General features: G+C 43.3%; 1 protein-coding gene across 13 annotated transcripts in view; it reads right to left on the bottom strand.

Moving 5' to 3' along the window:
* The window catches only part of Itpr1 (inositol 1,4,5-trisphosphate receptor type 1), a 336899-nt gene that overhangs the window by 175800 nt on the left and 137394 nt on the right, over window positions 1-23705 (bottom strand). For 8 of the 13 annotated variants that reach the window (XM_029478976.1, XM_029478977.1, XM_029478980.1 and 5 more), the window contains exons 8-14: window positions 23006-23104; window positions 21469-21552; window positions 21215-21361; window positions 13984-14079; window positions 12365-12409; window positions 8553-8707; window positions 697-796 (exon numbers count right to left, since the gene is read on the bottom strand). In XM_029478976.1, the coding sequence (XP_029334836.1) occupies window positions 697-796; window positions 8553-8707; window positions 12365-12409; window positions 13984-14079; window positions 21215-21361; window positions 21469-21552; window positions 23006-23104 (726 nt within the window). The remainder of the gene's footprint in view (window positions 1-696; window positions 797-8552; window positions 8708-12364; window positions 12410-13983; window positions 14080-21214; window positions 21362-21468; window positions 21553-23005; window positions 23105-23705) is intronic. The other 5 variants (XM_029478979.1, XM_029478986.1, XM_029478982.1 and 2 more) reach the window with 1 other exon arrangement.

Genomic DNA, 23705 nt, shown 5'->3' with positions numbered 1-23705 from the left:
TTTTTTAACATCTGCATTGTATATATTCCTTGTGCTTGGAACTACTGTGTTACACAGAGCCATGGGAGTACACACTGTACGGTGAGTAAGGGAAAGAGCAGAAGGAAATGGGGGTGAATACAGCCAACAGGAGCAACTGTAATCTTAGCATCTCCTTGGTCACAGGGAGGATGGAAGATTCTGATAGCTAAGTAACATTTCATGAAGACAGAAAATGTAAATACAGAAAATGGCAATTACTTACTTGACAGAACAGAGAAAGACTATGGCAGTCTTTCAATATTTCTGAACCTGAGCACACCCATAAGAGAAAATAAAATTCTAAAAAGAAAAATCCCAGGTGTATTCATGCTATATAAGCTTAGCGACTGGTGGAGAAAAGGCATATTTATATGCCTTATATAGACTGGGGGAAAAATACTAATGATACAGGGGGAATCAATAAGATATCAATGTATCCCTGACACAAGCAAACATTCCCATAGCCAGTCACGTTAAACATGAAATGCAGAGAACTGCTCAATGCCAATGGAATAAAACAAAAGGTCTGGTTATTGTCAAAGCCCTAAGCTTGCTTCACCCAGATCCCCGGGAATACATCTTTTTAAAAATCACAACAAGTTTGGCCATGACTCTACTCTGACCAAAGAGCCCTTTCATCAGAGATGAAGGGAGATGAGCAGGCTCTGGGCTTACTTTCAGCATCACTGGTTTTTCCTCTTCCTTGTCAATGGGGATGTTTGTGCTGTGCACCCAGGTGTTGGTACACAGGTGTCTGAGACGGACATAGGAGTTCCTAAAGGGAAGCAATGACAATGATCAGACAGGGGGACATTTTGGGTTACTCTACAGTTAAATAGCATTCTGTCAAAAGGGAACAGGCTACCAAAACAGTTCTCTACTATAGACACTGGGCGGAATACACCTGGGAATCAGTGGCCCCTGTCACCAATGTGCTGACAATAAAAAATAACTTCATGAGGAGTCTAAGGTTTTGGAAATATGTGATATTTCTGAAAGATACTCTGCCAGTAAATACTAGAAATAGCATGAGACAGAGCCACAGAACTAGGTATAAATTACTGTGTATTAGGACTTGTCATAACAGTTAATAATGGAAATTTTAAAGCAAAAAAATAAGATTATAAAATTTCTGAAAAAAAAAGAGATGAGTAAGTGTTTATTTATTCTGTGGGCAGGTAGAGCTTTTTAAAGTATGTAATAAAGTACAATTTTAAATTTTAAAACAAAAAGAGGGGTGAATTTGATTACATGACTGAAAATTTGAATCTTCTATAGAGGAAGTTGTGTGTGTGTATGTGTATTACATAAAACTATTATTGACCAAGAAACCGGAAAAAACAAAAGAATAACACACATATTTTAAAAGTTATTGATATACACACACAATAAGAAACAGACATATGGGGCTGGTGAGATGGCTCAGTGGGTAAGAGCACCCGACTGCTCTTCCGAAGGTCCAGAGTTCAAATCCCAGCAACCACATGGTGGCTCACAACCATCCGTAACAAGATCTGACTCCCTCTTCTATGGAATGTCTGAAGACAACTACAGTGTACTTACATATAATAAATAAATAAATCTTTAAAAAAAAAAAAAAAAAAAAGAAACAGACATATGAAACTGGGAAAGGACACAGCCAATACTTTAATGATAAATATCAGTTGTTAATAAATATTCAACTTAGTATGTAACTAAGACAGAATGGCTTCCTATGGCAGGCATCTTGCTTTAGTCATAGGACTGACCAGGGGCCTTGACATTTTAGACACAAGCTATATCCCTGAGCTGCAGTAGAATGTAATCAGTCATAACTCTAGAAAGGAGTCCGCTAGCTGGGATAACATGATAAAGGAATACAAGAACACAAGCACATATATCTTCTTTTATTACCAACTCCAAATTGAGATTTTTTTTTTCTAAAAGAAACAACAGCTCAGGTGCAGCATGTATTATAAAGATGTGCACGTCAGTGTTATAAGACTAAAGAACTGTACTATCTAATGCTTCACAAGACAGTCTATTACAGGCTAAGTATTGCCAGTTTCTTAAAATGATGACAGATAATAATCACTTACTTGAAAACACTTCTACAATACAGAATTCCACTAGGATCATGCAAAGTAGCTGATGGTTTCATGTATGGAATATCACATGTTATGTGTGTGCCCAGAGACCTGTTGGAACCTACATGAACCAGAATCTTAAATGCCACCAATTCCCTCTGGATAATTGAATTGCACATAGTTGCTACCTGCTTCTTTGTCTTCTACGTGGCCTAAAAACTATTTTATGTTTGTTTCTTTATTTGATGGTCACAAATCGTGGAGTTTAAGATATTTTTCAACTCTGCTTCACTTCTAAAGTAGCAGAAAACAATGGAAGGATTGTTGCCCTTCAAGGATTCGCTGCTGCATTAGTAAGACAAGATGACAGCACATCAAGCAAGCAGAAACAACAGGAAATGGGCACTAGAAAGCATGTGGTTCAGAGACAGTTGAGGACTCGGAATCCTGAAAGCATTGGCACAGAAAACAGATGACTTGGGACTAGAACTTGACACTGGTGTGCTAGAGGCAAGCACGATGGTAGAAAACATTCAAAGTAAGAGTACCTGAGGACCAAGGCAGACCATGCCCCATTTGTGGGGAAGAGACGAAGCTAATCCTGCACCTTCAGTAGACCTTAGCTTTCTTTGCTGTAACTCCCCTCCACATTCTAAGGCCAGAAGACAGAAGCCCTACCTAATATTATTTACTTTGATCAGCATGAATTAGACTATGTGGACAAGATATTAAACAGAGGCATTTGCAGTTTTCTACTTGAGTTTTATTCATTTTCTGGATTTTCAGAGGGCAACCAAAGCTTGGAGCATAGTTTTCACTGGATAATTATATTCCATAGAGTTCTATAACAAATGCCATCAAAGACACATTCAAAGTACATTCAATCAATTCTTCTGAAGTTGAAGAATTCCTAATACTTAACTCAAAAGTTATGTTGTCGGGACAAGTACACAAAACTCATACAAGTAGATACTCCCCCAATGCTCACTTAAAATATCTAACCATGTGTATTGCAGTTTTATTATCTGGCTCAATATATCCAGGATTAGTCATTATCCTGCTTGGCTCTGAAGCATTCCATCTACTGCCTATTACAAAAATGCATCTCCTGGTATCATTTGACAGATGTCCATGTGCCTAACCTTAAACACTGCGATCTGTAATAATAATAAAAAAAAATACAGTACAATTTTAAAGTGACTTGTAGGTTAGCACACACAGTCATATGGAATCAGGATGGCATCCTAATATTCCTGTGTTGCTAAATTTTGTTCTCCTATGTTCCTCCAATGGCACTCCTGCACTGCAGAGTGCTAATATGCAGAGAATGGGATGTGTTGCTCTTTGGGTTACTTAATTTTCACAGGATTAATGAATAAGAGACGCTATTCTCTTCTGGCTCTGAGGATGGCAGCCAAGAGCAAGAATGAAGAAAAAAGTCAGGGTAAAGATCCAGCAAGCTCATACATGAACACACTGGGGGACCACACCTGGGCTTTTCTCCTCCAAGTCTGCATGTGGGCGAGTCCTTGCCTCACTGAGGACTAGGACACCTGCTCACAAAGAAAGATGGCCACGAGGAAGCAGTAGGGAAGGGTGAAGCAGAACACAGAGGCAGGGGCCTCCACCAGCAAACACCACCTAGACAGCTGACTAGAAATGTAAACTGTGCTTCTCCTCAGGATTATGGGGGCTTCCAAGCCACTGGAGAAGACAGGCTGACTAGTTCCTCATTCTCTCTTTGCCAAGGAATGCAATAAAGAAGAGTCTCATGGGCCATGTGATATTTTAAATCACATCTTTCAGTTCTTCACTAGCCTAACAATCTTTCAACACATGTTTCCTGACATTCTAAGAAAAATCACTAATCTTCAGAACTGATATAATGGAAAATCGTTTAAACTGCAATGTTTTTGAGTTCTGCAGACCAGTACCTTTTTACATAATAGGTAGTCAATGAGAACAGAAGATTTGAAAATACAATATATGCGACCTCAAAATATATTTTAAAATATTCCCAAACGAGCCAAGACTCTAAATGTAAACAATGAAAATGAATAAAATCTTAAAAGAATATATCAGTATAAAATTTTGTGGCCATGGTTGTTTTTTTTTGTTTTTAAGTCAAGAAGCTAAAAGCTGAATCAGACTAAAAAATAAATTGAATCCGTCAGGATACCATCGAAGAACAGAAAGATAACATGCAAGGAAACATTTGCAAATCGTGGATCAGATAATATTTGGATCTAGAAAACACACAAGTCAATAATAAAAAAGGATATATAACTAATATAGAACAACATGAAGACCTGTACTAAAGGGTAGCAGCATTAGGAAGGTTGAGAACCACTGCACTAGCGAGCCATCTGCTCATCCAGGCTCATGGCTGTTCTATTCCCAGCAGGTAGGAACCAGGCTTCAGCATGAACGTCCATCAACAGAACAGATATGAAAACGGTGGTATATGTATATAATGGACTATTACCCACTTGTATGGGAAGATGAAAGCTGCAGGCAAAAGGATGAACTCTAAGAAATTATACTGAGTGAGGTACCCTGAAAGACGGTCACCCTTGCTCTCTCCATAGACAGATCCTGCCCTCAAATCTTTTGTTTCATGTGTTTAACTTGGAGCAGGGATGGAAGGCAGGCAACTAGAAAGGGGCCTTCTGTAGGGGGAAGAGGATGTTAAGGGAGGAGGTAGATGATGGGAGAATTGGAAGTAGAGAGGTGGAAGGCAGCAGGGGAGGAAAGGCTTAAGCAGGGGTGGGAACAGGGGGGGGGCAGATTCAGAAGATGGGGGAAGGGGAGGGCTAGCCACATGAAAGTCACACTTGATGTACACCAACCAAAAGACAAAAACAGTAAGAGCTGGGCTAGCAGGACACCGTGAATTGAGAGGAGGAGATTGAAGATTAAAGACTGAGTGGGGATGGCAGAGATGAAGGGGTAGCCAGAGGGACAACCAAAACTCAGGGTCCATGAAAAAGCCTAACAGAAACCCGCCACTTAGTAAGCTCATTTTAAAATCCAACTAAAAAAATATAGTCAGTTTAAACAGAATTATCCTGCATGAGAGGACAATGCTGCTTCTAGAAGTCTTGGGTTATTAAATGAGCATTGCAGTACAAGACATGGGATTCCTATGAGTTATTGGTAAAAAAAATCCTAGTGCTCTCTAAAGTAGCATGGGTTGTTGGATTGCCCTTGCTTACCCAGCATAACCACATGGCAAGAACCCTGCTGCTGAAGATACCACATGATCTGACTGTAGGACACAGGGATGTCAATCCCAAACCTCCCGAGAGACATTCACCCTGATTGCCACTTTTATGGTGGCAGAAGGGGCTGTGCAGGCAACTGGGGGGGAGCAGGCATCCACGGTCTTACCCAGTGCTGAACCCTTTATGTTACATTACTAACCTGCCAGGCATGATGTGCCCATTTGGGTAATAGTGGCACAGTTGTTATAAGGCAACTAACCACTTTCTGATTGGATTTCAGGCCCACTCTGCTAAAAGGAATTTTATGCCTTATGCTGTAAACCTTGTCAAAAGCACAGGCATGACTAAGGACCTCATAGGCCTGGAAGCAGAGTCTACTTTTCTTCTGCTGCTGAATGGTCACACTATCAGCATGCCTTTATAAATAGTCACGCTCATACCCATAGAACCACAGCAGATGAAGGCTGCACTTGACTTTTGAAACAGAGAAGGTTCTTTTTTGTGGTGGACAGAAGTCAACGAAGGGAGGCAGACTTGGTCAGTGTGCTGAGAATAAGAGACTGAGTGTTCAACCTAGATGGAATATTGCTACTACCAGGGGAGCTCAGGGAACATACAGAAGAGGAAGCAAAAACAAAAAACAAAAAACAAAAAACCAACCAACCAACCAAACAAACAAACAAAAAAAAAAAAAACGGTGAGAGCTGGAGAACGGGAAGAGGTGTTGGGAAATGCAGCCTTCTGGCTGTGGCATGCTTGTTACAGTATCTATGGTTACCTGTATTAGAGCAATTCTGAAGGAAACTAAAATAATAGGTTACAGATCTAGAAGAAAGCTGTGTATACCTGCAGGCTTTTAAAGATGGATACCTGTAGCCTGCCTCAGATTCTCAAGGGGTTACCAAGCCAGCAGAGCTTAACAACAAGGAATCTGGCTGAATAGCAAACAAAGGCCTTCTGCCTTGTAAGGTTCTGTTCTCTGTGGGCACTACCTTACACTTCTACCTTTGGGAAGGGACAGGAATATCAAATGAGCACAAGTCAAGGATCCTGAATTCTGAGAGCAATTACACAGGGTGAGGTTAAGTTTCCCAGTCATCCTCGGGCTGAGCAGGAAAATGACAAGGCAGGCACAATGAAGCACAGAGGTGTCCTCAGCGGAGGGCCCCATGAAAACCCAGTCAACACTGGTGAGACATCAGACACCCAATGCAGAGCGGAAGGGTGAGAAGGACTATCTCACTGTGAGACAATGCTGTCCTAGCCATTTACCAATACAAGCTCTGCTACAGGACTCTAATTTATGACACTGCTTAAACTCTCTGAGTCTCAATGTCTTTCTATAAGAGAGTATATAATTCCTAGCTCACAGCGCTTCAAACATGACAAAATTATAAATTATGTAAGATGAGTCTACTATCTACTTAGCACTATGCATCCCATGTCACTGGAACTCAATGAATAAGATTGTTCTTGACTTTGTCAAGAACAGATTTTTGACAAGGTGTGCTAGTACACACTTTTAATCCCAGGGCTTGAAAGGCAGAGGCAGGAAGACCTATGTGAGTTTCAGGCCAGCTAGGGCTACAAACTGGGACCCTACCTCAAAATAAATAATAAACAATCAAACAAACAAATAAATAAGTGACTTTTGGGGCTAGTGAGATGGTTCAATACATAAAGCAATCATAGTAACACAAGTATGGCACTTGGAGAAGGTTGGAAAGATGCCTCAGTGGTTAAGAACTCTGGCTGGGTGTGGTTCCCAGCACCCACATGGTAGCTCACAACTGTCTGTAAAGTCTGTGGGCAGCTAGCTGGCAAGCACATTGTGCAGTGACATTCATGCAGACGAAAAGTCCATACACATGTATTAAAATACAGAACTCTAAAAAATTTTTAAAAGAAAAAGAATGGCATCTGAGTTTGAGCCCTAGAGCCTAGAGAAACAAACGNTATCCTCTGATGCCCATGCTCACAGCGGCATGCACAGCCATTTACACACATCACGCACAATACTATACTTGTTAAACACAATGCCAACATTTGTTTAAAGATTGGCTCATCCATTTATAGCACGATTTAAGAATATGTTTTTGTTTGTTTGCTTTTTGAGATGGGATTTCTCTGTCTAGCCTTGGCTGTCCTGAAATTCACTCTAGACCAGGCTGGCCTTGAACTCAACAAAGGTCCTATGTCTGCCTATCAAGTGGTGAAACTAAAAGCATGTGCCACCACTGACCAGCTATGAAAAATACACTCTTAGGCAACAAAAGTAATAGCTAAGTTGAATAAAATACATGAAAAGGAACACTGATTTAACCTCCTAAAATTTTAAATAAGCTTACTACGCACCCAGTGATTTTTTCACTTTTTAAAATTTTCTCTTCAATTATTTAGCCAGTTAAGAAGAGACAGCCTAGGTTTGGGGAAGGAGGAAAAGGGGTAAAGTTACTGAACTGCTTATGGTATGGATTGTTTACCTAAACATCGCACTATTAAATGGTGTGTGTGTGTGTGTGTGTGTGTGTGTGTGCGCACACACCTGCATGAATACAGATGTCAAAGGACAACCTTTGGTGTTAATTCTCACCTTGCACACTTTGCTTGAGTCAGTCTCTTGCTCACCACTGACATACGAGGCTGCCTGCCTCAGAAGCTTCCAGGCATCTCCCATCTCTAGTTCCCATCTCGTCAGAAAAGCACTGTGATTACAGATGCAGGCTTTACATCTTTTACACTCAGCTTTACTTTGGTGACAGGGACTCAAACCGAGATCCTTTAGATTTAATGCCAAGCATGATATCCCGTGTTTCTCCCCAGCCCAAATACAGTACACTTTAAGTAAGAATTTTTTTTAAATGTGTATGTGCGTTTGCATGTGTTTATGTGTTTCTTGTGCATGCAGTGCCCACAGAGGCCAGAAGAAAATATCAGACCCCATAAAACTGGAGTTAAAGATAGTTGAGAGCCACCATATATGTGCTGGGAACAAAATCTGGATCCTTTGTGCTCTTAACCCCTGAGCCATGTCTCTAGCCTTATAAATATAGTACCTTTTACCCAACTATCAACAACTTACCATTGATGACCCATACAAAACTCCATGTCATGTTAGAGCCAGTCCAAAGGCTGATTCACTACCTCTTCATAAGTGCTTTGGTTAAAGTCCAGGCTGCTTTGGATTCGGGCCATCAAGACCGCCCTGATTCTTTTGAAATAAGAAATTTTAAAATGATACCTTGGGACAAGGCTGTCACCTCCACGCAGAGTTGTGGGGTCTAGCTCAAAGATAGAGGAGATGTCGTTGCCTTCAGGTACGGAGACCAGAGAGTATACCATTTTTTCTTGCGCATTTCTCAACCTGCTCCGAGATGCATCCTGATCAGGGTCCACCTGGGGGCAAAAGGTGTGGAGTGAGGATCTCAGTAGGTTACAGCCTCCCTTAACATCATCTGTCCAGTCCACAGGAAGAAATGAGAAGAGACAGTGAGTGTCAGCGGCTGGCAGGAGAAGGACCGGTTTCAGAGTAGCCCTGCACAGTGACCACGGCCACCTGATCCGAGGCCACTCATTCTCTACTGTCATACAAAATCTTCAAGCACTGTGAAATAATAACAGCATATGACTATAGAAAAAGAGCTACAAGAACTGAAGACCTTCACTCCATATAGTTACAAGGAAACTTGGCCTGTCAGCCTTTTTTTTTTTTTTTTTTTTTTTGCGGTGGTGCAAAGATACAGTAATGGTTGTCTACCAAAAATAAGGCACAGATATTTTCTAGAAGAAGAAATAAGCCCTGATCCAAGTGTCCCTTAGTAACAGTTCCAGTATAGTTTGTCAAGTCACTCTAGCTCTAAAGAACACACTGGTCATTGATTAAGAAGTCCACTGCTGCTGAAGTAAAGGGCCACTCATGCTACAGCGGGATTTGGTTGAAATTAAGGAAAATCCTTCATAGTAAGACGTGATGAACAATGAAGGTGTCCTGGGTCTCCAAAGCAAAGGCCACATGTCAGAGATGTTAGCAAGTGGCCTTAGCCTGAATGCCTGACCAGATGGACTCCACAATGTCTCTCTCAGTGACCATGCATGCAATTCTTATAAATGTTTGACATTCCTAGTAGGACCACATGCTCTGCACCTGCTGGGGAAGTACTCTTTCCTAATCCCTGGCTTGCTTCTCTCTGGATGAAACATCGTCTCCTGCGCAAACACACAGAGGAAGATACTGTAATCTAGACCAGGAAGTCACATCAAAGGCAAAGGAAAAGAAGTAAGAAAACAGCTACGCACAGCTGAGATCTAACCTCTGTTGCCCAGAAAATAGCTCTAGCCTTGTATATATCTGTAGTCTCAGCTAACAGGTCTACTGGGGACCTGGGGCTTGTGGGGATTGTGGTGGTACTGGAGCCCGAGGGTTCCAGACCTGCCCTGGCAACATAGGAAGACTCTGTCTCAAAAACTAAAGCACAACTAAAAATCCATTTAAGAAATTCTCGGTACCTAAAAACCCAAGGCATTTTACTCTCTCTTTGTTAAAGGAACATCTGGAGCAAGCACATTCTGTGCCTCTATTCAGGAAGGAAACCATGTACATCTGTTCTCACCAAATTCCTGCCCCCTATCACATGTCCTACACACCACTCTCAACACAGGGTCTGAACCAACTATAACTAAGGGCTTAGTTACAGGCAGTGATGGCATGGCAGCAGATCCTGAGGAAAACTGTGCCTTGAGTATATTTTCTTTACCTAGCCAGGGAACCCAGCAGCAGAGTCCTTGGTGTGCATGTGCCATCTAGTGGGAAGAAAGACACATGTGCAAAGAGCAGCAGAGAACAAGCCTCTGATTGGGTTTTGCTCTCTTGGGCCAGGCAAGTGAGCATTGATTTCAGAAGGCGCACCACACAGCTAGTTAGGCCTACCTCTTCCGTGATGTCAAGCTCCAGGAAAACCATAGGCAGGTGAGAAGAGGATGCTTTTCACCCAGGTTTATGACTCTAGACTCCCTTTTCTCACTCCCATGCTAAACAGCCAAAGAAGAGAAGCAGGCCCTCTCAAGGCTAATACTTGCCTATGAAGACCAATGCTGTGCTTCCAAGTCTCTTGGATACAAGTGAGACACTCTCTACACACTCATTTTCCATGTACACCCAAGGCCCAGCAACCTTGGGACCATTAGAGAACTGCCATCTTGATCCACACCCAGCCTGCTGGTGTATCACGACTAAAAGGAAGCATGAGGCTCAGAAAGACCACTCAACCCAAAAGAACCTGAGATACACATCATGTTAGACCACTCACCTAGGCATTTCCTACCTCGTGTGAAGTCAAGATGGCCTGCTGGATATGAGCACACTAAAGTCCTTACTGATCCTGTGCAACTTGAAAATGTTGCTGGCACAAAGAAGGAATCTGAGGCTCGGGGAGGGAAAGCTACTTATTCAAGCTCATATGACTTGTCGATGATCAGTCTATTTAAATAAAGGTCTGTCTTTCTTCTTCCTCCTTGGGTTTATCTTACCCTGCAAATATTGTCTTCGTTCATATACAGAACCTAACGGAACCATGCCATCTCCCATAGTGCCCATGGCTCACTTAGATAGCATCTCCCCTTCTAATGATTAGTGATTTATCTTCATGCCAAAGGTCAGACTCCCTCTGTGATACCTCAGCTGGCAGCGTTGATGCCATACATGGTAGTTTCTTCTCTCAGATAATGACAGTCTAAGAATAAGAAATATCAAACAAAACGGGCATTGGTGGCTCACGCCTTTAATCCCAGCACTCGGGAGGCAGAGGCAGGCGGATTTCTGAACTCGAGGCCAGCCTGGTCTACAGAGTGAGTCCCAGGACAGCCAGGGTACACAGAGAAACCCTGTCTCGAAAAAAAGAAAGAAATATCAAACAAGAAAAAACAGTCAGGCCAAGGGCTCAGACAAGCAGCAAACTGGATTAGCTCTGCTTTCTAAGCTGGATTAGCTGTGGGGGACAAGCTTTCCACTTGTCTGCATAAGTAAAGGTGACAGAAAGGCAATGGGAAGATGGAGAGGAGTCCCAGGCACTCTGTGGGACAGAGCGGAGGAGATGTCACTAGTAAAACCCTAGAAGTCTATGTAGTCACGGCCAGAAGTCCTCAGCCACAATGGACTTTCTTTCTTTTATTGCCAGGCCTCTACCCAAACATAACTAGAAAGTTAACCACTAGCACAAGATTCCCGGCCCCTTCCTTTGGACTTATCTCTGCCTTACTTCCCCTCCTTTATGTGCTGTTCCCAAATTTCCTAGAAAAGTAAGTGCCCTTGAGTCTAACTGCCACACCAGCCACTGAGACCAGCACACGTACTAACTTGTCAAACAAGACAGCAACGGTTTGGCATTGTGTTTGGTTTGAATTCAGCATAACCAAGCACTCTGCAAATAGAACCATTCTGTGGATATCCAATGTCCATGAAACATTACCACTGCTTTCTTCCTCCCCTACCTGGGGTATGCACAAATCAATATTCCTTGGTCATGATTTCTCCAAAGCTAAATCCATTTGTAACAAAATTCCAAATCACATCAGAGCCTAACACCATTCTGGCTTTGTAAAAAAAGCAAAGTTAGAGGTCAGCCATCTGATTGTCCCATTGGAGGACATGTGTCCCAGGCTTCATGTGTTATCTCCACAGTCGAAAAGATACTACACACTATCTCTTCAAAATCTGGATGAGTCACAGGTCAAGGTCAACAGCACTAAGAGACTATTGTTTGTAAGAGGCCACCTTTACATAAGGACCACCACCATCTCCCACCCAGAAATATTCCAAGAGATACATGCACTTCTCCAACTTAGAAGTGTAGACTCTTGACACAGGAAAACCATCAAGACCACAGGAAGATAGGACATTCTCTAAGAGAAGCACAGAACAAGACCCTGGTGAAGGTAACCTAAATCTTCCCCTTCCCCGACGCTCACAGGCCACTTGACAATTTCTTAAATGCGGCTCCAGATTGCTTGGCCTTATCCCTACCAGACAAAGACAAGAAGGCTCTTGCCTGTACTTACTGAGGGCTGAAACTCCAGGCATTCTTCCTCAAAGTCAGGGTCTACCTGATGAAAAAGAATCATTAGGAAATTAAAACATCCATTTCTTTCTCAAGGACCGGGACCCAACTGCAGGAGACGTCAATACCTGCAGTCATCCTTGAACGGCTAAGAACTTGTCCCTTTCCCCTATTCACAGAACCAGCATGCCACAACAACAACACAAGTCACAGTTACAGTACACACACAACAATCCACCAATCACTAGTAGACAGTTCAGCTCTGAGAATAGACAAGGAAAACACAACAAATTCACTAGGAAAGCAACAGGAGAGACCTAAGATAATGTCAACACAGTCATTGATAGCCCTGCTTAAGACACCTCTAGAAAGAACTACATTTACCTTAAAACATAGCAGGAAAGACAAACACTCTTAATCTTTAGCCTCATAACCAAAGGTTTTTCAAAGCTGCTTAGATGGCTCTCTTCCTCCCAAAGATTCCATCTTAAATGTCAACTTGGACTTCTTCATGGTTGGTTCTTCAGTATTCCAAAATCATCAGTTCATCCAAGTATCAAGACACTCCAGGTAGTTTACATATTTAGAATCCAAATTCCTAGGGCCCGTGGCAGCAGAAGCAGGACTGATCCTGACACAAATCCTTAGAAATTCTGAGCCAGTGGTGCCAGACACCCGTGGGCTCTTTGGATGTACTACTAGAATGTGAAAATGATCGGATGTACGTCTTCCCTCAGATCAGAGGAAAACTCCACATCAGTTACACTGCAGGATGTCCCTTAACGTAATACAGAAACTGAAGTGGAAATTCCACCCATCCTTCAACACTGAGTCTTTCCTTTGCTCAAAAAGCTTTCATAAGCTAAATATAGTAGATAAAAGGCTGAGGCAGGAGGATAGAGAATTGAAAGCCAGCCTGAGCTGCAAAGTGAGACCCTGACTCAAAAAGTTGACTTGAGTGCTTAGCATGTGTGTGTGTTTATGTGTGTGTGTGGGTGTGTATGTATGTATGTACGTACGTAAGTGCATACGTGGGTAGCGGCACATGACTTTAATCCCAGCACTCGGGGGGAGGTTAAGTGAATTGCTGTGAGTTCCAGACCAGCCAGAGCTATATAGTGAGACCTTTTCTCAAAATAATTTGTTAATTGATTCGTGATGTTCTTATGAGATTGATGACACCTATGTCCCCCCATAACACTCTGAGGAATCCGATTTCTCTATGAAATGCTCTAGTTCTCCATGCACTTCAGTGCTTCTGATTTTATTTACCATGTGACCAGGACATGTGTTAGGTGTGGGGTTTTCAGATGACTATAAGCAAAGCGGTATACAAGAGCAAAGCAGGAGAACTGCCCTAGAAACCTACAATACCATTACACTCTAACTTCCTTCTCTTTACATCTTGCTCAGGAGCCCTGTCAAGTCCCACAGTATGCCAGTCATTTGTAACTCTTCTTTTCTAGAGAAATGAGAAAGAAGAACACAGAAGGGCAGACGAAGAAGCTCGGTGGCTGGGGGCTCCCTTGAGCTTCCAGGCGTCCAGCTGCTACAGGCGAGGGAAGAACAATAACCACAGTGAACTCACTTTCCAAGAGAAAACCATATGTCGACACTTACCTCTGCAGCCAAGTAATGCCCTGTAGCCAGGTGCTTGAACCGGAAGAGGCTATTCCAGTACCCAGCTCCACCCCGACACGGGTCGTGCTGGACTACCTGCAAGAGCGAAGGTGGTTAGTGGGTGTGGAAGAGTTCTCAGCCCACAATGAAATGCCACTGAACTGGAGACAATGACAAGTCACAGTTCACTAGCGGTATTACTAAGGGGTTAGCATCCTTCTATAAAACTGTGCCAAGTTCCAAGATGGAACATCTCAAGTTACAGAATCATGAAAATGACGTTTCTCTATAAAAGGGATTGTCTCCTGGCTAACATAAAATGTCTGGAATAAGAACTAAAACACTATTTAGATCTCTGCCTTAATACTAGTAAAGTATAAAGCTCATTGGCTAGTTGTGTATGTATATGTGCATGTGTGCACACACATGCATGCACCCATCTTGTGCTTGCACATGTAAAAGCCAGAGGTTGACTTCAGGTATCTTACTCCATTGCGCTCTCTGAATCTGGAGACTTCCGTTCTGGCTAGATTGGCAGGCCAGCACGCATCTGATGATCTGCCTGTCTCTGCCCCTGCACCTAGCCCTTATGTGGCAGTGGAAATGCAAACCCAGGTCCTCATGCTCACATGACAAGTGATGAGCCATTTCCCTTACCCTAAGACAAAAGATTCTGAAATTCACCCACAAAATGCAAAAGTTGATTAATAAAAATTCAGAGATCTTTCCCATGCATGTACTTGTGTGTTGCAACACATTTGCAAAGCGGTGCTCTCAAATGTGAGAGGAAGGAGAGTCTGGGGCAATTTACCATGAAACTGTACCTTTCAGTCATAATATTGCAACTGACATACAGAACTAGTGTGCTGCAGTCTACAGATGACATCACCACAGTGAAGGAGAAAACTGGAAAGGATGTATGAAACGCATGTATTTGTTAGACAGGGAGTGGTGCACCACTGTGGTCCCTCAGAATAGGTGTTGCAGCCCAGTGAGAATATATCTAAGTACAAGGCCTTAGTCAAGGAGAAGATCAGAGTTTGGGAGGAAGAGCTATAGAGATGTAATGCTAGGCACAGAGAAAGTTCCAGAAGTTTGTCTAAATTGTTGACTGAATATTAACCCACCAATACCTAAAGACCCCATAAGACCACTCAAAATGATCAAGGTTGACAGAGGAATAGAGTGCAGTGGTAGAGCACTTGCCTACCATACACAAAGTCCATGCTTTATTCACACCTATGCACATACATATACACATGAATGTGCCTCACAGACACACACCTGAAATGCCAGTGCTCCCAGAGTTCCCATGGGGCTGGGAATGGTTCTGATTGACAAACCTTGGCCGAGAGATCCTGTGGTCCATATTGGGCGTTTACCAATAGTAACGGAGCCTCACAATGTAGACTGCTCTACCTTGACCTAGTAATGCATGAGAATGAACTTCCATGGGACCAAACTGATTCACAGGAAGGTGACTCCAACAAAACAAAACTGCTTTCTCCTAAAAAGAACAACAAATCCTATACATCCAATAAAGCTACACTTTATTGTCCTTATATGTCCTTTATGCGTCCTTCAGAGAATTACACACTCCTGCCTGCACTGTCAAGCAATAAGGCGGTGACCCATTAACTCAGTCAGATGATATTAAATGCTCCAGCTTATGTCAGGGTGGGTTGGTCAAAGTCAAAAACATATCTGAGAAATAATGACCTGTGTCATTATTGACACATACCCATAAAGTCAAGAAACATAAAGAACTCTGCCAGGATAAGCACAGACATGCACGCTCAAGGAACACCAGAGTCAAGTTTATGAGACAATACAAATGGGGGGGCGGGGGGGGGCAAAGATTTCAAAACCATTGTACTAGCATCCCAAGCATTATAAACCAAGCATTACTGCCTAATTAGAATTTGAAGTGCAACAAACCACTCTTCAGGAAATGAAAGCTTCATGGAGAGACCAGCAGCACCACGACACACTGATGGTAAGTAACAGTATGCAGAAGCTTCGGGGGTGGGGGGTAGTCTGGGGACACGTCACAGGTCCAACTCGAATCTGTCACCCATGATTCTAGTCTCGAGACATGAAAACACTTGCACACAAATGTTCATGGCTGCATTCTTCAGGGGAACCAAAATGTAAAAATGACCCAAAAGTTCTAAATGATAAGTAAATAGAGAAAAGGTTTAACTCATATACTGCTGTGTTACAGGGTGTAAGGGAAATAAAGTACTCACGCATGCCAATGTGGATGAACTCTGAAGGCAGAATCTGCATCATCTGAATGTGTGCGCCCCTTCCAGAGATTCCTATGCTGACATCTAATCCCCAAAGCTAAGGGCTCGGAGCCTTCTGAAGGGATTTACACTACACCCTCAAGCAAAAGACCCCAGAGAGCTGCCTAATTCACTGTGCTATGTAATTACATTTAGAAATCAATTTCCAGTCTTTTGTTATAGCAGCCCGAATTACAGTGAAACACTCCCCTGAGTAAGAGAAGCCACTCACAAAGAATTGTTTACAGGGAACATCCATGGAAGATGTTGACTTTGCCCAGGAGGCCGAGATGGAATGGGGGCTGGGGTGAGGATGACTAGTGACTGCTATTAGAGACAGGGTTTCCTCAGAGACGATTTTAAAAAGTTTATAGGGCCAATAATTGCACAGCCCCACGAATCTATTAGAAATTATTGAATTGAATAGGTTTCAGTGTGAATACACAGTATGACTTGCATCCCAATAAAGCTATTAATTAAAAGAAGGGAAAAACATTTATAAATGAGAGTAAAACAAAGTTACTTCCACACAAACGAGAATACAGACAATTTGTTGAACTACAACAAACATGGGAAGTTCTTCTGAAGAATGAAATCCTCTATGCAAACTTGGATCTCTCTGAAGGAACACAGGGCTTAGGGTGTAACAATGAAAGCAAGCATAGAAGACCTGCGTGATCCTGTCTGCATGACCTTGAGACATGAGCAATTGTTGCTTCTTTGGGTGTCCAGTGTTTCGGCTTCTCTGAGCCATACCACGCAAAGGGTTGTAATACAAACAAAGCCATATGTATATGCTTATATGAAGATCTAAAGGCTACTGGCTAGACACCCCTGGGAGCAAGGCATACAATAAAGTAAGCTGAAGTTTGTGATCCATGTAGAAACAAAACATATGACCACAACAACACAAAGAACAGGAGAGAAGAAACTACTGTAACTGTGGTTTGAGGTGGGACTCGAACCCACATAACACATTACCAACACATCACGCTAACTAAAGCTGGTGCCTATGCTAATACGTGAGACCCTCAAGAGCTCTTCCGAAATTTTCTTTGAATTTTTATCTTATTTTATGCGTATGAGTGTCTTTGCCTGTTGTGTATCCGTGAGCTGTGTGCATGCAATTCCCATGGTGACCAGAAGCAGACTGGAGTTACAGTCAGTTGCTTTCTGCCTTGTGGCTGCTGAGAATTAAGCTCTGGTTCTCTACAAGAGCTACTAGTGCTCTTCTCTCTAGGACACCTATGTCTAGTGTTTTAAATCCACAAAACACATGGTGTTATTTTCCTTCTTTATTTTGAAGGACAGTTTCCAGTAAGGCAGGAAACAATTTAAAGAAACCCTAAACTTTTCCATAGGAAATTCAGAAGAAAGAAGACAAAGAAACAAACAAAAACTGGCAGGAGACAGATTTTAATGAAGCAAGAAATTGACAGCTTGTTGTCCTCAGAGCAAAATGAAAATGCCCTCAAGGGAACTTTCAAGTTAAATTTCCTCGGAAAGTCGTCAATCAATTTTGAATGAGGAAGGCTTGGTGAATGGCTTTTAAGGCACTGGTGTCAGAGACCCTGATTTCTGTAGGCTTACATATTTTCTTAACCATGTCCCAGCAGAGTGAACATCTGTTTATAAAGTGCCAACTGTACAAAACTATCCTGTCCACTGAAGAAATGGCTCAAGGGAAGTAGTTAAGGCAGGAGACAGTCTGCTTTCCCTCTACTTCCGACATGTTTGGTTTTTCCTTACTTTGTATTTCCACTTCTAGTTACCTTGGGAGACTGCTATCCTACCTGTCTCTTTCCTCTCTTACCTCCTTCCTTCCCCCAACCCCTGGCTTCCTCTTTCTGTATCCCCTCTGCTTCCCTCTCCCACCCCCTAACTTCCTCCTCCTGTATCCTCTCTGCTTCCCTTTCCCACTCCCTGACTTCCTCTTCCTGTATTCTCTCCGCTTCCCTTCCCTCTCCTACTCCCTGACTTCCTTCTCCTGTATCCTCTCTGCTTCCCTCTCCCACTCCCTGACTTCCTCTTCCTGTATTCTCTCTGCTTCCCTTCCCTTTCCCACTCCCTGACTTCCTTCTCCTGTATCCTCTCTGCTTCCCTTTCCCACTCCCTGACCTCCTCCTCCTGTATTCTCTCTGCTTCCTTTCCCTTTCCCACTCCCTGACTTCCTCCTCCTGTATCTTCTCTGCTTCCTCTACCCACTTTCTTCTCGGACACTATTTTGAATGCAAAGAAAAGAACAAACACAAACTGTGAACAAGGAGGATATCTGTGAATAAAGACAAAGTTCTAGCTCTCAGGGAACTCCCTGAATGGAACAAGCTAAATGACTGACTGTCCCTAAACAGATGTGAATAGCCAAAGAAGAAATGGTTCAGACACTGAGAGGAAAAAGCAAAGAAAACTGATGGACAAGCTAACACACACACACACACACACACACACAAACAAGCAAACAAAGAAGAGAGATGGATGGATAAGATGAATGTAGGCAGATAGGTCAGTGTGTCTTTATCATGGCAACTGCAGGAAATTATTTACCCAATGCCAGGATGAGCTTATTTCTACATCCAGGTCAAAGAAAAGGAAGGAAAATTTTAAATGGGCAAAGTATTTGAGCAGATACTATACCAGAAAGGCTGCACAAAGAAAAGATGAGCACAAAGAAAATTAGCAACATCACAAGGGAGGGCAAAGGCCATGAGGAGCAGCACTGTCATATCTGTTTCAGTGGCAGACATGGAAAAGAACAGAGTGTCTTGAATGCTCAGGGGGAGAATTCGAAAATACTCCCTCCACTTTAGAAGACAGGTAGGCAACTTCATCCTTGTTCTCAGTTTCCTTTCTGTTTTGGTTTGGGTCAGGGTGTTTACAGCTAGCCTAGCTCGACCCTGAACTCATGGTAATCCTGCTGCCTTGGCTTCCACATGCCGAAATTAGCAGCATGTCATCAAACCTGGATTTGGATTGGCAATTTCTCATAACATTGATCCTATAGCCGATACAGGCTTCAGTTATCCCACTGGCGTGCATGCAAACACATGAAAACTTATGTCTAAGCACAAGTGTCCCTGAAGCTTTATGGATAACAGCTCCAAATTATAAAGAACTCAAAAGTCATCAACAACTGGCAAATTTACAGGCTGCATAGGCTGAAAGCTGCTCCGTGCCAGTCAAGGGAGAGGCTGGCCACCTATCAGCAGTCACCTATCCAGGAGCAAATGGGACATACTCGGGAACAAGCTGGGGGACCTCGTATGGGCTATTGTTCCTCTGGTGCCTGATCCAGGTGCTGGTTCTTAGCTGAGTGGAATATAAAGAAACGTAATTCTGTATTTCTGACTTGGGCATTCTGCTATATTTGCCAAGGGCAGAAGGCAGGAGAAGGGGCATAGGTAACAAGTAGAGGCAGAAATGCACTGCACTCGGCGGGAGACTATGGAGGACAGCCCTGCCTTCCGTCACACTCTCAGTCCAACACTCCTATCAGCCTCTTCCTTGGTCTTACAAGCCTATACCTCAGACAGAATCACTGCTTTCTGTAAGCGCTTGTTGACTGTGCCGACTCTGTCCCTCAGAACACCTTTCCGGACTTCTCCCTGCCTGGGAGGAACATTCCCAGTGCCCTGCAGCTTTGGCAGGTGCAATTTGAAGCGGTGGTCTCCAGTGTGGTCATTTCTCCATGTGCATCCTGTGTCGCTCCAAAAGCCAGGTTACTCAGTCTTGTGCCAAGGCTGTCTCATGATATTTCCGGTTCCCAGCCTTTCCCTTACACGACAGGAACTACCCTACTTCTTTCTCTCCCTTCCAAACGCAGATCATCTAGGAAACATCAGTCAAATGCTCACTCTTTCGATCTTTGAAGTTCTTTGACAGTTTAGCACTTGTATCTAATTCCTTCTCCTTACCCCCTCCAGCCAACTCTCTAATCTCCCTGCCTTCACTATCAACCCTCGCCCTTCCCCTCTGCCTTCCCTTTTCCCACACATTGACTTTTGCTTTTGGTTTGTGACCAGTGTTTTGGGACACCCATTGTCTTTTAGGAAATCTTAATCCTCACCCCATCAGTTCATCCTTCCTTACTAAAACCTCCTGAGCACGTGGAACACCTCTCCTGTCACCCCAAAGCTCCAGAGCACCAGGAACAGCCCTCCTGGCACCCAGGCCCTCCTGCTGAGTACACCTGTCTAGATGTTTGCTGCTTTTCTTTTTGATTTATGATTTGAGAATTTCACATATGGGTATTGAAATTACATAATTTCCCTCCTCCTTCTAACTCCTCCCTTGCCCCCAACTCTTCTCAAATCCATGGCCTCTTCTACTTTAAGTCTATTATTATTATTAGCTTGCTTAGTTAACTCAATGTTGCTCATAGGTATAAATGCTTAGGATTGGATAACCTATCAGCAGGCTCATCCCTGGAGGAGACTGGTTCTCCCCTCTCTCGGCAGCCACTAATTTGCCTGGAGCTCTTCACCAAGGGGTGAGGTCATGTGGAACCCCCACCCCCATCCACAAAGGCACGTCAGCTTTGGTGTTTCCTCAGGTCTTGTTTAGGTAACCCTATTGTTGAGGTTTCGGGAGTGCAGCTTACTCATCATATGCAGGGTACATACATAAACAACAAGCAAGAGAAAGGAAAGAAAAACATCAGAGGAGGATGGGGGAAGGTAAGAAAAAGCCATTTCGGTGACTTGGGGAAAGAATGTGTATCTTTCTCCATAAAACCATGCAACTTTCATCTGCGACATCACGGTGTGCTTGCTTCCCTGGGCCATATCTACTTATCTTTATGACTATCTTGGTATGATTTAGAAACACAGCTGCTCAGAGGTTTAATTCTGAGCTCTATCACCGCCCCCCCCCCCACACACACACATCCCCAGTCGCTTCCCTAACCTCTCCTGCCTCACTCTTTACCTCCACAGCCCACTGCTCACCTCCACTTCCCACAGGGCTTTGGAACTGGTGGCCGACGTGGCTGACTGCCTGCCGGTGGTCCTCAGGAAGACATGCTGCTTCTTCCTGTGCTCATCGCAGGTGAGAAACTTCTCTTGTTCGGCATGGAAGAGCCTCACCACATCACCCTGTACGTCAACACAAGATGGAAGGGAAGGGTTTGGGAAACGGGTTTGGAAACAAAGCCAACCTGCTACTCTGAGAAGCGCACGGTGCCAGGAAGAGTCACACTTACTCCTTTGAGAATGTCGTCTTTGTTATCACTCCATTTCATGAAAAGCACTATCTTCCAGCTTGTATTACAGTTGACAGAGTTGACCTAGAAAGCAAATCAAAGTTAATTTTTCACATAGCTCCTAGAATAGCCATGTCATATAGACCCAAAGTTCCTCCCAGGAAGGCCAGCTGGGCTTCAGTACAAACATCTTGTTATATATAGTTCAGAGAGCCATATCATCCCCTGCGATTTTGTGTGTCTGAAGGCAGCGGCCCCAGCTAGTGGAGCTGTTTTGGCAGGATCTGGAACCTTTAAGAGGAGGGACCTAGCTGCAGGAAGTTGGTCTCTAGAGTGAAAGGCATTGAGGTGGATGGTCTGGCCTTGCCTCCTGGCCTCTCTCTTCTCTGCTTCCTTTCTATGGAGGGACATACAGCCTGACTGGTAACACTGTTCCACTCCCATCCCTGTGTCTTCCCCACCATGCATCTTAGCCACAATAAACCTTAAATTGCTTTTTTTTTTTCCAGGTACTTTGTCGATGAGAAAAGGCCATGGGAAAAGTCCCCAATACATCCCAAAGAAAGAACCTCAGAAGGCACGTGGGGAGGAAGAACCTTTGGCAACAAATGGTTCGTTTGTGCCTGTCTCTACACATGCTCCAAATCTGACCTGAAGCTCCAAGCCCTGGTTTTCTCCTGCCCCTTTTGGAATGCAATGTTTCTCTCCTATAAGTCTCTGGTTCTGTAGCCACACGTATAAATGCCAAATGAAATAAAGTATTTATAAAATGGAATGAGATACTGAGGTAAGAACTTGGCCAGTGCACACATTTGAAACCGCCAAGGTCGTCATTAACAGCAAGAGCAGCACCTCACATGCTCGCCAGCAGCACCCTAAGAAACTGGTCCACCTTTCAGACTGGGAACTGATGCACAGAGATGCTAAGTAACTCATCTGCAGTTCCAGTACTCGGGCACCACAGGCTGAGATACGAATTCACATCTTTCACGATCCAGAGCTCATGTCCTCTCCGTGAGACAGACAGACATGTATCATAAGAGATTTAGGATCCTGTGTCTGTAACTGCCCAGGGAGACACAGGGAGATTGGCAGATGTAGAGATGAAAGTAAGAGACTGTAGCAAGGCTACGCCCAACCTGTAATGTAACTTCCTGAGAATTACCATAAAACACTCTCCTTAGGGAGTCAAACTGAAAAAAATGTGTTCCTCCAGCTAGGGAAAAAAAAGAAAATGGCGACAGTAGCATTTTCAAGCTTAACCAATTAGAGAATGATTCATCAGTGATGCAAAGTTTATCAAACTCACCACTCATGCAGAGACCTACAAAACCTCATCACAGTCAACAGTGGGCCTTGGGCTCTTCTCCTGAAGAACTGGCAGTATCCTGAATTTCTGCTAAAGTCACACGCAGTACACACACACACACACACACACACACACACACACACACACACTCTTAGTTCCCCACAAAGCCTGCTTCTGTGGTCCAACCCTCACCCATATACCAGACTTCAACTTTTCCAATGTCCTTACCTCATTGCAGCCTGGGTTATCTACCAGCTGATGAGTGCTGGCATGTAGAGGCTGGCCAGCATTGACAGGATTCAAAACTACCTTGTCGCCTATGACCACCTGGAAAGGAAGGAGGAACACAGCTTTTTAGGGGACAGGTACTGCTCCATGGTTCTGGAACACCCATCACAGCAAGCCTGTCACAGCACGTGTGAACTTTTAAAGCTTGACCTGTGCAGCATGGTTTGTGTTCTGAAAGGCGGCTGAGGTGGATTTCAGTGCACAACTATTGCATACTTTGATAATCTGTGAGTTGGTCCAGAGCACTAGGAAAAAGGTTTATTATTATTATTAAGTTGAGAAGCTTGTATAAATAAGCTCAACTCGATTTGGGGGAAAACAAGCAAGATACTATTTGAGTTGTTTTTTGTTTGAAAGAATGAAGCCATTATCATGTTTCTAAAGCACTGATCTTCAAAATTGTGACTACAACAGAAGGAAATTTACTTTCTATTATTAGATTACTATATTTATAGATAGATAGATAGATAGATAGATAGATAGATAGATAGATAGATAGATAGAGATAGACAGCTTTTACATTTTTTTTTTTTTTTGAGACAGGGTTTCTCTGTATAGCCCTGGCTGTCCTGGAACTCTATAGACCAGGCTGGCCTCGAACATCCACCTGCCTCTGCCTCCCAAATTCTGGGATTAAAGG

The sequence above is a fragment of the Mus caroli genome, chromosome 6 (assembly GCF_900094665.2).
Source record: "Mus caroli chromosome 6, CAROLI_EIJ_v1.1, whole genome shotgun sequence".
Lineage (NCBI taxonomy): Eukaryota > Metazoa > Chordata > Mammalia > Rodentia > Muridae > Mus > Mus caroli.
Note: the sequence above shows the minus strand (reverse complement) of the source record. Positions and strands in the feature narration are given on the sequence as shown.